This window comes from Sus scrofa, chromosome 16 (assembly GCF_000003025.6).
Source record: "Sus scrofa isolate TJ Tabasco breed Duroc chromosome 16, Sscrofa11.1, whole genome shotgun sequence".
Classification (NCBI taxonomy): domain Eukaryota; kingdom Metazoa; phylum Chordata; class Mammalia; order Artiodactyla; family Suidae; genus Sus; species Sus scrofa.
In genome coordinates, this window is record NC_010458.4 from 75,515,277 (window position 1) to 75,529,010 (window position 13,734).

Genomic DNA, 13,734 nt, shown 5'->3' on the forward strand with positions numbered 1-13,734 from the left:
AAAGTCTTTGGGAGTTCCATGAAGCAGGGGAGGTTATTTTATTTTATTTTATTTTTTTAAGGCTGCACCTGCCGCATATGGAAATTCTTGGGCCAGGAGTAGAATCAGAGCTGCAGCTTCTGGTCTACACCACAGTCACAGCCACACTGGATCCAGCTGAATCTGTGATCTACGCCACAGCTTGCAGCAATGTTGGATCCTGCATTGAACCCAAATCCTTACAGAGGCAATGATGGGTTCTTAACCCACAGAGCCACAAGGGGAATGCCATATTTTCTGTAGAGAAAGCCCACAGGGCACTGTTTTATTAGAGTTGGCACGAGGGACTGAGGCCTAAGCTAGGAAGGAGGCTGGATTAGGAAAGGGGAGCTAAGCAGGCGATGCTTACAAGGAAGAGGGGGAGAAGGTAGGTGCTATCTAAGCACCAGAAGGAAGAAGGCAAGCCAGTGCTGACTTCAGGAGCCCAACTGAGGGACAAGGAGACTGTCTTTACTGGGGCCTTCATGCAAACTTCAGGTAGGTGGGCATTTGCAAAGACACTGCATTGTATGGAGCAGGGAGGGACTGACCCTTCGGTGGGAGGTGGCAGCAGTTAGTACTGGAAGCCTCCATTGTGGCACTGGGCTTAACATCACTGTGTGTGGCCTGGGCTGCTAATTCATTCTTTTAGGGATGGTAAGTCTACTGGAAAAGGGATGGGTCTGAGGCCCAGCTTGAGCTGCCTCTCAGGGTTAGGGCAAAGGCTGGGTGGCTCCAACAGGGACTGGCTGAGAGAGGGGCCAGCCCCTGGAGGAGCAGGTGGGGGTCTGCTGGAACCTGTATAGCAGCTTGCTGTTGTGGAATAAGAAGCTGATCAAGGAGCTCCCATTATGTCTCAGGGGGTAAGAACCTGATGTTGTCCCTGTGAGGATGTGGGTTCGGTCCCCAGCCTCCGTCAGTGTGTTAAGGATCCAGCATTACTGTGGATATTATTACAGCATAGATCACAGATGCAGCTCGGATATGGTGTGGCTATGGCTGTGGCATAGACCTGCAGCTAGAGCTCCAACTCAACCCCTAGCCATATGCCAAGGGTGGGGCTCTAAAAAGAAAAGCAGCAGCAGCAGCAGCCAAATCCTTTCCTGCTTTCCCGCAGGCAGTTGTACCTGTGCATAGGAACCACAGGAAGGGATGAATTCTGAAATCTTAAAGATGGCTCGTGCCAGGGGGGCAGGATTTCAGGTATCTTCTCCCCCTCGTTATAATTTTCTTTATTATTTTACTTATTTACAATGAGTACCTGTTATTTAAATATTCAGTAAAAATAGTCATTTTCATGAAGGAGTCAAGCTACTCTTTCCAAGTGCTGCCCACTGGGTTTGTTGAGATTTATCTACTTTAATCTCAAGAAACAGGTCTCAATCTTAGCCCAACTTTACGGACGAGAACAGAGGCTCACAGGGTAGGGAACCCGCCCTGGGCCAGTGAAGGCAGAACAAGGTCTCATAGGTCCTCAAGGCTGGCTCTTTGCGGCCGCACGCGGATACCGAGAACCAAAACCCGCGGTTTGCAGCTCACCCGGCCGCTTAGGGCTGTTGGGGCGGGGCCAAGAGGACTCCGCCCGCTCTGCACTCAAGCCCCGCCCCCGACGCAGGCCTCTCTCTAGGCTCCAGGCTCCGGGCCCCCGAGGCCCCGCCCCATCCCGCCCCGCCAACCAGGCCCCGCCCACTGCCCCAAGAGGAAACGGAAGTGGTGGAGACCCCGGGCGGAAGCAGGAAGCGGCGGAGCCGGACCACGCCCGCGGCGGTTCGGGCCTCGAAGCCATGGCGGAGAAGTTTGACCACCTGGAGGAGCACCTGGAGAAGTTCGTGGAGAACATCCGGCAGCTTGGCATCATCGTCAGCGACTTCCAGCCCAGTAGCCAGGCCGGGCTCAACCAAAAGCTGTGAGTGGCCACCGAGTCCGCCGGCGTGTCCTTGGGTCCCGCGGGGCAGTGTCTGCCTTGGAGCCGGGATGGGGAGCCGGGATCCGGCCGAGAGCCGCTGCCTCTCCCCGCCCTGCTCCGGCCAGGCTCTCCCGGCCCTCCGGGTCCAGGCTGTGCGGTGCGGGGGCGGGGCGGGGGCGGGGGCGGGGGCGGGGCGGTGCTAGCCTCTACCGCCTGTTGCCGGCCCTCCTCCTCCACTCTTTGCCTTGCTGGGACCTTTTTTCGAGGCCCCATTTGGAGCCGTTATCGAGGCCGGATAATGCAGTTTTCGTTTCTGGGGCCGTCAGAGGGAGGCATGCTTCATGATCTAAGGCTTTTCCCCTGGCACCTTCCGGGGCGTGCAGTCTCTGTGCCCCAAGGGGAGACGGGCTTCACCCACAGCGCGGTAAAATGGGCCCGGGAAGGTCTGGGCTCGGAAGCCACTTGCTGTCTAGGCCTGGATGCGGAGGAATCGGCGGGTGGTGGTGGTGGTGGTGATAATGATGAGAAAGGCCACGGAACGTTTATTAATTAATTTTGGCGTCAGCCTTGTGCTGGCCATCGTGCTAGGCCCTGGGGTAGACAAAAGGCAGATACGGATAGAGTGCTCTGGAGAGGGGCCCACAGCTTTGTAGAGGGTACGGGCATGTAGACATATTTGCACCCCTGCTTACACAGCCAGTACTGTGGGACCAGCCAGCTAATCTAGGAAGCTTCCGAGGGCCACTGAAATTAAGCCCCGCAGCCATGGTTTTCTTCCCCCACAGACTTTGAGGATGGATTCTTGAGCCAGAGTTCACTGCCTTGGTTATTGTCTGAAACCGCACACAAAATCACGTCCACCATGGGCGTTCCCCTTGTGGCTCAGTGGGTTAAGAACCTGACTAGTTTCTATGAGGATGTGGGTTTGATCCCTGGCTTTGCTCAGTGGGTTAAGGATCCTGGCGTTGCCCCAGTAGGTCACAGACCTGGCTGGCAGCTGGTGTTGCTGTGGTTCCTATCATACCCCCTAGTGTGGGAACTTCCCTGTGAGGCAGGTGCGGCCCTAAAGAGAAGAAAAAAAAGGAAAAAAATCAGCTACAACTCAGGGTGATTGTATTTGAGAGAGGGGTCATGTTTTTCATCAGATTCTCAAAAGTTTTCTGCCCTTACTCATATTGGTTCTTGCCCCCCAATATTGGAAATTCCTCATTTAAAAAGAAAATCAAGAGATATTTGAGCATCTTTATAACTCCGAAGCTTTCCTAGGAATTGTGTTGCTAACAAAGATCCGAGAGCCACGAGTGACCTGTGCGCGGGTGAGGAGCGGGCCTGGACACCTGGTCGGCCACGTGTGGTGGGTGTTGCAGTGCTGTCCTCCGAATTAACCTGATGTCCCGTTTTTGCTTTTTCCCCAGGAATTTTATTGTCACTGGCTTACAGGACATTGATAAGTGCAGGCAGCAGCTTCACGATATTACTGTGCCTTTAGAAGTATTTGAGTAAGTACTGTGTCTGATGTGTTCAGTTTTGCTACAATGATTTCTTCACCCACGGTACTTAAGTGTTTGCTGCCTGGCAGGCACAGTCTGGGTGCTGGGATGTGCCAGGGGGAGAAAACAGACAAAAATATCTGTCCTGGAGTTCCCGCTGTGGCTCAGCAGTAATGAACCCGACTGGTATCCATGAGGACGTGGGTTCGATCCCTGGCCTCATTCAGTGAGTTAAGGATCTGGTGTTGCTGTGGCTGTGGGAAAGGCTGGCAGCTATAGCTCTGATTTGTCCCCTAGCCTGGGAACTTCCAGGGTGGGTGGTGCGGCCTTGAAAGGTCAAAAATTAAATAAATAAATTAATTAAAAGAAACATCTGCCCTTATGGAGCTTATGTTCTAATGGGATTCAACAATTAAAAATTCTCCACGGTATTGTATTTCCACGTGAATGAGCATTTCTTAAATACGTGAGAAACATCACAGGCTTTCCCAGTCCTGAGTGGGCTGTCGAGCTAGTCGGCGTCAGGGCTGAGACTGAAACCCCAGGCTCGTGTGTCCTTGACAAGCGCTGATTTCGGGCCAAGCAGCCTCCCGCCCAGAGCTGGCTTGGAACAGCAGGAGTGTTCTGGGGCTTTTTGTAGTAAAACTGCAAAAATCAGTCACTAGATGTCCTTGAACAGTAAGGGGAAAAGGTACCCTTTTATCTCCCCGAAAGTCAGAGACAGAAGTCCTGGTTACACCAGGTTACACGCTCGGCTGCTGTCCACCAAGTCCAGATACAGGCTGCAGTTTTCAGGGTCTCTGCTCTGTCCTCGCCTGCTGGCCAAGGTGTCACATGTTTCCAGGCGGGAGCGAAGGCCGTGTGTGACTGTGTGTGTGCGCGCGCGCGCGCGCGTGTGTGTGTGTGTGTGAGCGAGCTCTAGGCTCCTGCTTGTGAGGTGTGGGAAGGTGGCAGCTAATTTCCCTCCTTGAAGTGTCCTCCCAGGGCCGTTCTGGTCCGAGTGTGGGGGTGAGTAGCGGGACAGGTGCCGAAGAACTGCCATCTTCTGAAGTGGACCAGGTGAGCGGAAGGTGAGGGAAAGACTGAAGGGGTGTGGGCAGTGGGCCTCGGCCAGCACGCCCTGTCCCCCGCCGGTGGGCCGCAGGGATGCCCGAGACTCACCCGGAGAACGGGGTTGAGGTGGCCGCTGGGGGCTCAGCTGGCAGCAGGTGCCAGCTAGCCCCTGACCTGTGCCCAGCATGGGAGGGGGGGTTTCCAGGTCCGGTTTCAGGCACACCCCCGTGCCTGCAGCAGAGACGCCAGGGTAAATCTGGGCCCTCGTGTCCACTCCTTGGGGTCAGTGTGCCAGCAGGTGTGGCCTTCAGCCCAATCCAGATGACATCACTGGGTTTTTTTGTTGTTGTTGTTTTTAATTTTTTAAAAATTACAGTTGAGGAGTTCCCATCGTGGCTCAGTGGTTAACGAATCTGACTAGGAACCATGAGGTTGCAGGCCCGATCCCTGCCCTTGCTCAGTGGGTTAAGGATCTGGCGTTGCTGTGGGCTGTGGTGTAGGTTGCACACCCGGCTCAGATCCCACGTTGCTGTGGCTGTGGTGTAGGCCGGCGGCTACAGCTCCGATTCGACCCCTAGCCTGGGAACCTCCATATGCCTCGGGAGTGGCCCAAGAAATGGAAAAGGACAAAAAATAAATAAATAAATAAAATTACGGTTGATTTACGGTGTTTCTGCTGTACAGCAGTGTGACCCAGTCATACGTATACATGCATCCCTTTTCTCAGTGTGTGTCCATCTCCAGTGATGAGATTCAGGTCCCTGTGCCGTCCAGCAGGACCTCACTGCCTGTCCACTCCAAATGCAGTAGTTTGCATCTGCTCACCCCGACTCCCGTCCATCCCACTCCTCCCCTCCCCCTTGGCAGCCACAGGTCCGTTCTCTGCGTCCATGAATCTGTTTCTGTTCCATACAAAGGTTCATCTGAGCCGTATTTTAGCTTCCACATAGAAGTGATGTCATAGGGCATCTGTCTTTCTCTTTCTGACCCACGTCACTCTTGAAAGGGTTGTTTATTTAGGACGCTTGGGCCTGTCACGTTCCCTCTCCCCCCAGTAATGGAGGATTTTGTTTAGAAGTAACCATAATTTTGCTTTTTTTAAATCACATCATTTCAAATCCATTGCAATAAAATGAAATATCTAGAACTTTTGATTTATTAGGTATCTTGCTGTCGTAATTAAAGGCTGGTTTTTATGTATTAACGGAACCTAACAGTGTCTTTATTCCGAGGGGATACGTTTTTTAAACTGAAGCGTAAAAATGCGGAGATCGGACTGAGGCATGCTGGTGGCTTTTCTTTCTTCGTAGTGAATAATACAACTTAGCCGGATGACCTGACCAGCTGCAGGTGTAGAGGCAGGCGGGGGGCCTTTGGTGCGTAAAACCAGGGCATTCGTCGTCGAGGCTGTGGGCTGAATGGTGCTTGGGGTGATGAAGGCGTTTAGGGACAAGTGTTGGACATTTCAAGGAGCAGTTTTATATTGTCAAGTGATTAGGGAGAATCTCTCTCTAAAATTGAAGTTATTTAGGTGTATTTAGGACAGTGGTATGTCGGCCCTCCCCTCCAGTTTGTAAGCTAATCTTAGTGGAGTTGGGGGGCTGGGGCTCTCCCCCCGAGGCTCTCCCCCCTGAGGCTCTCCCCTCCCCCATCCAGCAGCCTCAGGGGCTCCCCTGCCGAGGGCGGGGCGGGCCTAGAGTGGGGCTGCATCTTGGGGGGCTCCTGGGGGAGGTCAGGCCTGCGGCTCTGGCCCGCGTTTACTCTCTCTTGTCAGGAGCTGCCTGGCCTCACAGGCTCTCATCGGGATCGAAAGGTGATGCCTTTTGAAAAACACAAACTCAGAGTTCCCGTCGTGGCGTAGCGGGAATGAATCCACAAGAACCATGAGCTGTGGTGTAGAGTTGCAGGTGCATCTCGGGTCTCGCGTTGCTGTGGCTGTGGTGTGGGCCGGCAGCTGTAGCTCCCAGTTGATCCCTAGCCTGAGAACCTCCATATGCTGCAGGTGCAGCCCTAAAAAGCAAAGAAAGAAAAAACACAAATGCTGAAAATGTGAACTGGGGGGCCGTGAAGCTTGCTTGGCTTGGAAGCGCTCATTGCCTGGTGTCACGAGTCACTCATGTCACTAGACGTGCTCTGTCCTTGTATACACGGAGGGATTCTAGCCCACCTGGGCTCTGCTGCACGGAGCCATTGAGGTTAACGCAGAAAACCGGGAGGGGAGCTCTCAGCCACGAGAGTGTTGACCGAGACGTTTCACGTTTCCAGATACATAGATCAAGGTCGAAACCCCCAGCTCTACACCAAAGAGTGCCTGGAGAGGGCTCTGGCGAAAAATGAGCAAGTTAAAGGCAAGATCGACACCATGAAGGTAAGGCCCTTGTGTGCGGAGAAGGTGCCCGGCCCTTGTGTGCAGAGAAGGTGCCCGTCCGAAGGCAGGAGGGTCCACCAAGCAGACCTGGCCGCTAGGCTGCAGCGCATGGGCTCTTGACGGCGTCGCACGGTCGAGACTGCTGAGCGGGGGCAGAACCGGCCTGGCCACGTGGCAGCCTTACTCTTAGCAAAGTCCGGCTGAGGGCCTGTGGCGTTAGCGGTTGGCGTTTTCCGCCTCGCAGGGTCCGGTTTGCACTGTGGTGCGTTCCCAGCCCCTCTGTCCGGCCGTTTCTGGCATCGTGGGTCTTGGGTTTCGGGGCTGCTGAGTGAGTCCTCGTTCTTCCCCAGGTGGTCGTCCCCACCGTCTGACGCCACAGCTCTTGGTACCGGTTCCCCGGGTCTCCAAGGGGCCTTTCCTTTGTGTCTCTGGGTTTTGATGGGATCCAGAAAATGCCGCTTCTTGAATGTGTTCATGTAGTCCTTCTCTTACGTTGACTCACGTGGTTAGATGGGGGTGGGGGGGTTCCTGTAGGTGGGGGGCCCTTCTCTTCCTGTTGGCCTCGGACGGCGAGCCTGCCTGCTGCTCCATCCCGTTCTTGGCTCTGGGCCCTTCTGGAGTTTGCCTTCCTGTCTGTTCCTGTGCTGATGCTCTGCTGCCGGTTCTCTGCACGCTGCCTTCCTTCAGGGTCAGGTCCCGCCGCCTCCCGGGGCCCTGAGGACCAGCCCCCCCGCCCCCCGCCTCCCTGTGCCGTGTCCTCTGCCGCAGCCTAAGCTCCAGGATGTCAGGGGTGCGAGTCTTGTGTTCCCGCCACTGCCCAGGCACACGGCTTGCCTGGTTGGTGTCTGATGTGTGCACGGGGATGGCCACTCTGAGGTTCAAGGGCTGGGAGCCAGCAGAGGGGCTGACCGGGCTGCCTGCCCGCCCCATCTGTGCTGCCCGCCTGCCCTGGAGGGGGCTTTGCCTGAAGGGTTTGTGTGGCCCTCACTTTGTCAGCTTGGGACTGACTTGCTGTTGACCCGAGCATCAGCCTCGGACGTAGCAGAGCTTCGGTCGGGAGGAGCTGGGCCCGGTGAGGTGTTCTGTGACTGAGCCGAGGCGTCCAGCAGAGGCCCTGCGAGCAGGATCGAGGCCCCTGGCTGATGTCTGCCAGTTCCCCGAGCTCCCTTCACTCCCTGCCTTTGGCCCGTTGGCGGTCGCACTCGTGACTGTGCCTTCTGTTCATTTCACATCTGCTTCTGCTGCCTCTTGGTGTCGTGTCCCCCCACCTGAGCTTGTGGGGTCTCACGTCTGAGCTCATGGAGGTCTCACGCCTAGAGAGCTTGTGGGGTCTCACGCCTGAGCTCGTGGGGTCTCTCGGTGCCCTTGACGGGCCCAGTGTTTGTTAAACTTGGCCGCCTCCCATCCCGGATCCTCCTCGGGCGCTGTGCCGGTGACCTAGGACAGGGCCCTGCCTTGTGGACGTCCACCGTGCTGCTTTTCGGGACGGCTTAGAGGAAAGGTTTGGAGACGCTGGCAGGTGTTTAGCTGCTTTTAAGTCTGGATTAAAGCAAATGTTCTGCTGATGAGCAGGATCCAGGAGCCGTGGTGCTTGGAGAAGACAGGTTTCCAGGTGCCCCGAAAGCTTTGATCGAGCTGTTTGCACACAGTGAGTTTGATGTGGTTCGAGCTAATAATTGCTTGATTAAATATTATGAGAGGATCCCTGTGACGTGTGCTGTGTGCAGAGTCGTTCCCACCTGTGTGGCAGGCTCTCACAGCGGCTTTTTGTCCGTTTGAGGCAAGCGGGAGGAAGTGGTATTTGAACCTGTATTCGTCTTTCAGGTCGTTCTCAAAGTACCCGCAGCCTAGTTGCCAGCGACTGCCCGCTGGGCTTTGGCACCTGTGGCCCCAGGGAGATGAGCCCACCACTCGCGCGGGGAAAGCACAGCTTCTGGTCTTTGGAGGTTGCACCCTGGGTGGGGCGGAGTCTGTAACTTGTGTGATGGGTCGCAAACAAAACCACTTTGACGGCGTGTGTTTTTCTTCTTAGAAATTTAAAAGCCTGTTGATTCAGGAACTTTCTAAAGTATTTCCCGAAGACATGGCGAAGTACCGGAGCATCCGAGGGGAGGACCAGCCCCCTTCCTAACTCCGTCCTCCCTCTGTCTGGAGACCCTCCTCGTCCTGCACGAATGGCCGTGACCTTCAGGCAGCGTGGGACCCAGCGGCGCTGATGCCGTCTCCTGGCCATCCTCCTGCCGCCTCGTCCTCAGCGGTGGCCTCTGGGGACGGCAGGGCCTAGAGGGCATCTGGGGCTGTGCCACCAGCTGCCACCAGCTGCCCCCTCTCCCCGATGTGCTCTGTTTGGTCCTCAAGCTCTCAGCCAGCTGGCGCTCGCACACCTTTGCGTGCTCCGTGTACGGCCCCCCACAGGCAGGTAGTCTTGATGCTCGGAATGACAGAGGTAGATTGAAAGTTCCTACAAATCCTGTGCCATAGTTTTCTTTTTCTGTACGCTTTCTGTTCCTTTGTTAGGATGTCCAAGCTAAAAAAAAGCATTGGTTTAAAATGAGAAGCACCTTAAACTGGTTTTGTGTTTTCTCTTTGCAAGGAGAGCGAGTGTGCTCCCGGCGCTCTGGTCATAAAATAAAGCCTCTGAGAACTTGGACGCTTGCTCCGTGTGGTTCCTGCTGTACCGCTTCGTCGTGTAGGGCCGCGTGTCTTGTCCGCAGGTGGTACTTCGCTGAAGTGTGCGGGATGTTCGTGAAATTTGTCCTCCAGGCATTTAGGCAGGAAAAGCTGAAGACCGCAGCACTCCGACTTCCCTGCCGCCTGTTTCGCAGAGGTCGTGTATTGTCACTGTGCGGGATGCTGCCGGGCCTGTGTCAGCCTCCGGGGACTGGACCCGCTGGGCCTTGGGACCCCGCAGGCCCGGGCGGGCCTGGGAGGCTGCGTGTCTTTTAAATTCAGGCGAGGCCCTTGCCACGCCTGTGGGCTGCCTTTGAGTCTCAGTCCCGGTGCCCTGGCCCTCGACGGTCACCACAGGCGCCTGCCTCGGAGGGGGACCCGGGCCCATCCATGGAAAGGTGGGTCAGACCTGTTGGGGCAGAGCTTGGGCCGGGGCCTGGAACCTGCCTGGTTGACTTACTGCCCCCAGGGATTCTGGAACCTGTAGGTCCAAGAGCCGCTCTTAGGGCCTTCGGCGTCCTCAGCGCGACGTTGGGTGAGGTGTGGGCTCCGCTGGTCTCTGTGTTGGCTGCACCAGGCGTTAGTATTCACGCAGGTGCCAGCCTCTGGGCCGTGCCAGCCCAGAACAGATGTCGTGTTCCAGGGAGCCCTGAAGGGTCCGCAGACAGCCTTCTTGCAAACTCACCAAGCACGCGGGGTGTGTGTAGAAACGGCCCACCACCTCCAGGCTCCCCCACCGGAAGGTCCAGGGCTGCAGCTCAGCCTGAGGATGTGCACACCAACCCCGCTCCCCTGACCTTGGCCCTCTGACCCCTCCTCTTGAGGGCCTCATTCCAGTTAGAACAGTGGTTCCTGGAGGCATCCTGGCGCAGCAGCCACCGCTCTGATGGGCTTCTCTTGAGCCATCCCTGCTCGCTGACACCCAGTTATTTGCGAATTCCTCCTTCACTTTTGAACACCCCCCCTCCCCCGCACGGGCCACAATCCCCACCACTTTCCCAAACACTGATCCACCCGCCAACCCACTTGAAAGCCCTGTGATTTCCAGGCACAGTGCCATCCCTGTGACTCCCTGTGGGGATCCTGGGGCCTGAGCTTCAAATCACCCCTCAGTCACTTAGCTGCCTCTGCGGCTAAGAAAATGGAAAGAGCACATATTAAGCCCTGCCTTCGTGCAGAAATAGGATAGCCTTCATCTTTTTAGGGTCCACAATCAGATGTGTTCCATACAGAAAACTCAGAAAAGTAAAGCTGTGAAAAGCGCCCGCATCGCTGCCCTGATTGTTGATACTGGGTTTTTTTTTTTTTTTTAATCCATCTGGACATTTGTTCTACAGTCACACACACATACACATATGAATAACAAGATGTGGGATTATTCCTATACACACGCGTTAGTAGCCTGCTTTTTTGTTTTAAACAGTGTCCTGTGAAAATCTAGGCCCGTCAATAAACTTCCTGCACAATTTTTCCTGCTCTGTGTTCCGTTAATGTGTTAACTGCAGACACTCGCGTGCTGCTGTTTCTGTGCTAGACACGGCTTAAACACTACGTGTGTTGGCTCGTTCCCATTGAGCCCCTGGGGTCATTTTCAGATGAGAAAGCTGAGGCCCAGAGGAGCTGGATGACTTGCTCAGGTCACCCAGCAACGAAGGCAGAGCAGGCCTGGCACCTGGTTTCCAGAAATCTGAAATCCTGGGTGTCGGCGGGGCCCCACCCTCCAGAGGCTCCAGGCGAGGCTCCTGCAGGGTCCAGGTGTGCCTGGGCTTGTGGACGCCGCCCTCCAGCCTCTGCCTCCTCTCTGCCTCTGCTCTGTCTCCTATGACATTTATCATTGGTTTAGGGCCACCTGGATAATCTCATGGTTTCTTAACTACATCTGCCAGGACCCTTTTTCTAAACCACATCGCATATTCGCAGAGTCGGAGCGACTTAGCTTCCTGCAAACCACCGGTTTCCACCTGGTTCCCTGCCATTTGCAGGAGCTGTCGGGGTGGGGGGCTCTTGAAGGGCATCCACGGTCTCCGTGACCTTGATGGAGCTGGAGGATGCTCATCACGCTCCGAGAGAGCAAGATGACAGGTGACAGATGAAGCGAGACGGCTCTTTGTCGTTGGACAGGGACCCTGAGCTGGTGACTGTGGGCTCTGCCCAACATAGCTCCTTGTACACAAGCTCTGGCCAACCATAGGAACGCTTTCAAAAAGGAACTACTTAGAAAGAGTTGTTTTGCACACAGGTATATGGAGTGATTGACCAATGGGGACCTGCTGTCTAGCACAGGGAACTCCACCTGTGTTCTGTGATCATCTATGTGGGAAACACAGATAGCATAGGCTCTCACAGATACTCCACGCAGAATCTGAGACAATGGATGTGTGTACAGGTGTAACTGCATCACCTTGTTAATCAACTGTACTTCAATAAAACTTCAAAAAATTAAAAAGGAAAAAAAGAAAAAATGAATTGTGGAGTTCCCATTGTAGCTCAGTGGAAACAAATCCGACTAGTGTCCATGAGGATGCCGGTTCGATCCCTGGCTTCGCTCAGTGGGTTAAGGATCCGGTGATGCTGTGAGCTGTGGTGTAGGTTGCAGACACGGCTTGGATCCCACGTTCCCTGTTGCAGCTGTAGCTCCAATTCGACCCCTAGCCTGGGAACCTCCATGTGCCGTGGGTGTGGCCCTAAAAAGACCCAAAAAAAAAAAGGTGTTTTTTTGCTAAGAGTGCCGTGAGCACCAGGAAAGGCCAGTGCCCACATCCACTCGATTTTGAAACAGGCTGGAAATGCAGGAGGAGGCCGCTCTAGACTCAGAGCTGCCTTCAGCTGCGGGGTCTGCTCCACGCAGATCCCGTGTGCACACGTGTTGATCGTGTCCTTCTGGAGGGCGTCGGAGGGTTGACCCGGGCTCTGAGCTCTTCAGGTCTGCTGTCTCGGGGAGAAGACGGCCGTCTGCAAGCCGGAAAGCGGGTTTCCGCCAGAACCTCCCTGGTCTCGACGTCCAGCCTCCAGGCCTGGGAGGAATGAATCTGCTGCTCCAGCCGCCCCGGCCGTGGACTTGGTCACAGCTGCTGGGAACAGACGAAGGAGACCTGTGGTTATGCTCCGGGCATTTTAGGCAAAGTCGATCAATCAATAGTGATTGGTCCGAAACAGTCACTTTTATTATTTCTCTTGATTTTGCTGAGTCTGGTTGCCAGTCTTGGCTCCCAGAGCAACTGGCTGATCTTTTTTTTTCCCTCCTAACAGTCGGTCCAGCAGGATGCTTAGTGCTGGTGAGGGTGGGGGGTGATGAGACGGCCCAGGCAGAGATAGGCTTAGAGGAACCCACGCCAGGGTCACTTGTTACTTTCTTTTAAACGTCTGCCAAGACACGAAATTCAAAACAAGGGAGAGATGGATTGGGTTTCTAAGTGGGCGCAGACCGCTGGGGGTCACAAGCGCTGCCTTCCTGGCCGGAGGTGGCGTTTGATGGTGGAGACGCCAGGATAACGAGGCAGAAGGGGGGGCTGCCTCGCTTAGCAGCTGAGCACACACAGGCTGGGAAAACAAGGGATGCGCTGGCGGAATATTTATTCCTGCCCTTATTTATAGCATCGTCTGGTTCAGAATCAGAAATCAGCAAAACTGCAGACCGGGGGGCCCGCTCCCCCTCGAGGCTGGGGCTCTGACGTGCTTAGGCTTTCTGCTGGCGTCTCTTTGTTTCCTCTTGCTTCCTGGCCCCCGTTCTGCACTGGCCTTTAGCAGCTTGCCGTCTGCTCCTGCAATCAGCTCCTCGGGCTTCTGTGACCAGGTTACTGTCTACAAAGCCTTTCGCAGCCAGCAGTTAAGGGACTCCTGTGCAAGACAAGCAGGATTGTTAGAATCCCTTTCAGGGGCTTTATTCCACATTTTAAATCTTGTTGGAGAATGGTAGTCCCGACTGGGCTGGGTTTTGCACAACGATTCAGAAGCCTTTATTTTTTTCCCCACTACCTTTGAAGTTTCAAAGGTTTTTAGGGTGAGAAATCTTTGATAAGATGATAGTGTCAACAATCCATAAATATTTAAAAACAATTTTAGGAGTTCCCGTTGTGGCGCAGTGGTTAACAAATCCGGCTAGGAACCATGAGGTTGCAGGTTCGGTCCCTGCCCTTGCTCAGTGGGTTAACGATCTGGCATTGCCGTGAGCTGTGGTGTAGGTTGCAGACGCGGCTCGGATCCGCGTTGCTGTGGCTCTGGCGTAGGCT

At 55.0% G+C, this 13,734-nt stretch overlaps 1 protein-coding gene across 2 annotated transcripts; it reads left to right on the top strand.

Moving 5' to 3' along the window:
• Positions 1,716-9,485, top strand: MED10 (mediator complex subunit 10). Of its 2 annotated transcripts, XM_013982820.2 has the most exons (5): positions 1,716-1,924; positions 3,340-3,423; positions 6,733-6,835; positions 8,408-8,483; positions 8,868-9,485. In XM_013982820.2, the coding sequence occupies exons 1-5, from the start codon at positions 1,803-1,805 to the stop codon at positions 8,873-8,875; spliced, it is 393 nt and encodes a 130-aa protein (XP_013838274.1). In that variant the 5' UTR covers positions 1,716-1,802; the 3' UTR covers positions 8,876-9,485. The 2 variants fall into 2 exon arrangements, with proteins under 2 accessions (XP_013838274.1, XP_003134205.1); XM_003134157.4 differs by lacking the exon at positions 8,408-8,483 and having other exon boundaries at positions 1,719-1,924.

Bases quoted from the DNA above. Each gene is read 5' to 3' on its own strand.
- MED10 (XM_003134157.4), top strand. From the start codon at position 1,803: ATGGCGGAGAAGTTTGACCACCTGGAGGAGCACCTGGAGAAGTTCGTG. The intron at 1,925-3,339 runs GTGAGTGGCCAC...CTTTTTCCCCAG, and splicing joins GCCGGGCTCAACCAAAAGCT to GAATTTTATTGTCACTGGCT. The intron at 6,836-8,867 runs GTAAGGCCCTTG...TTTTCTTCTTAG, and splicing joins GCAAGATCGACACCATGAAG to AAATTTAAAAGCCTGTTGAT.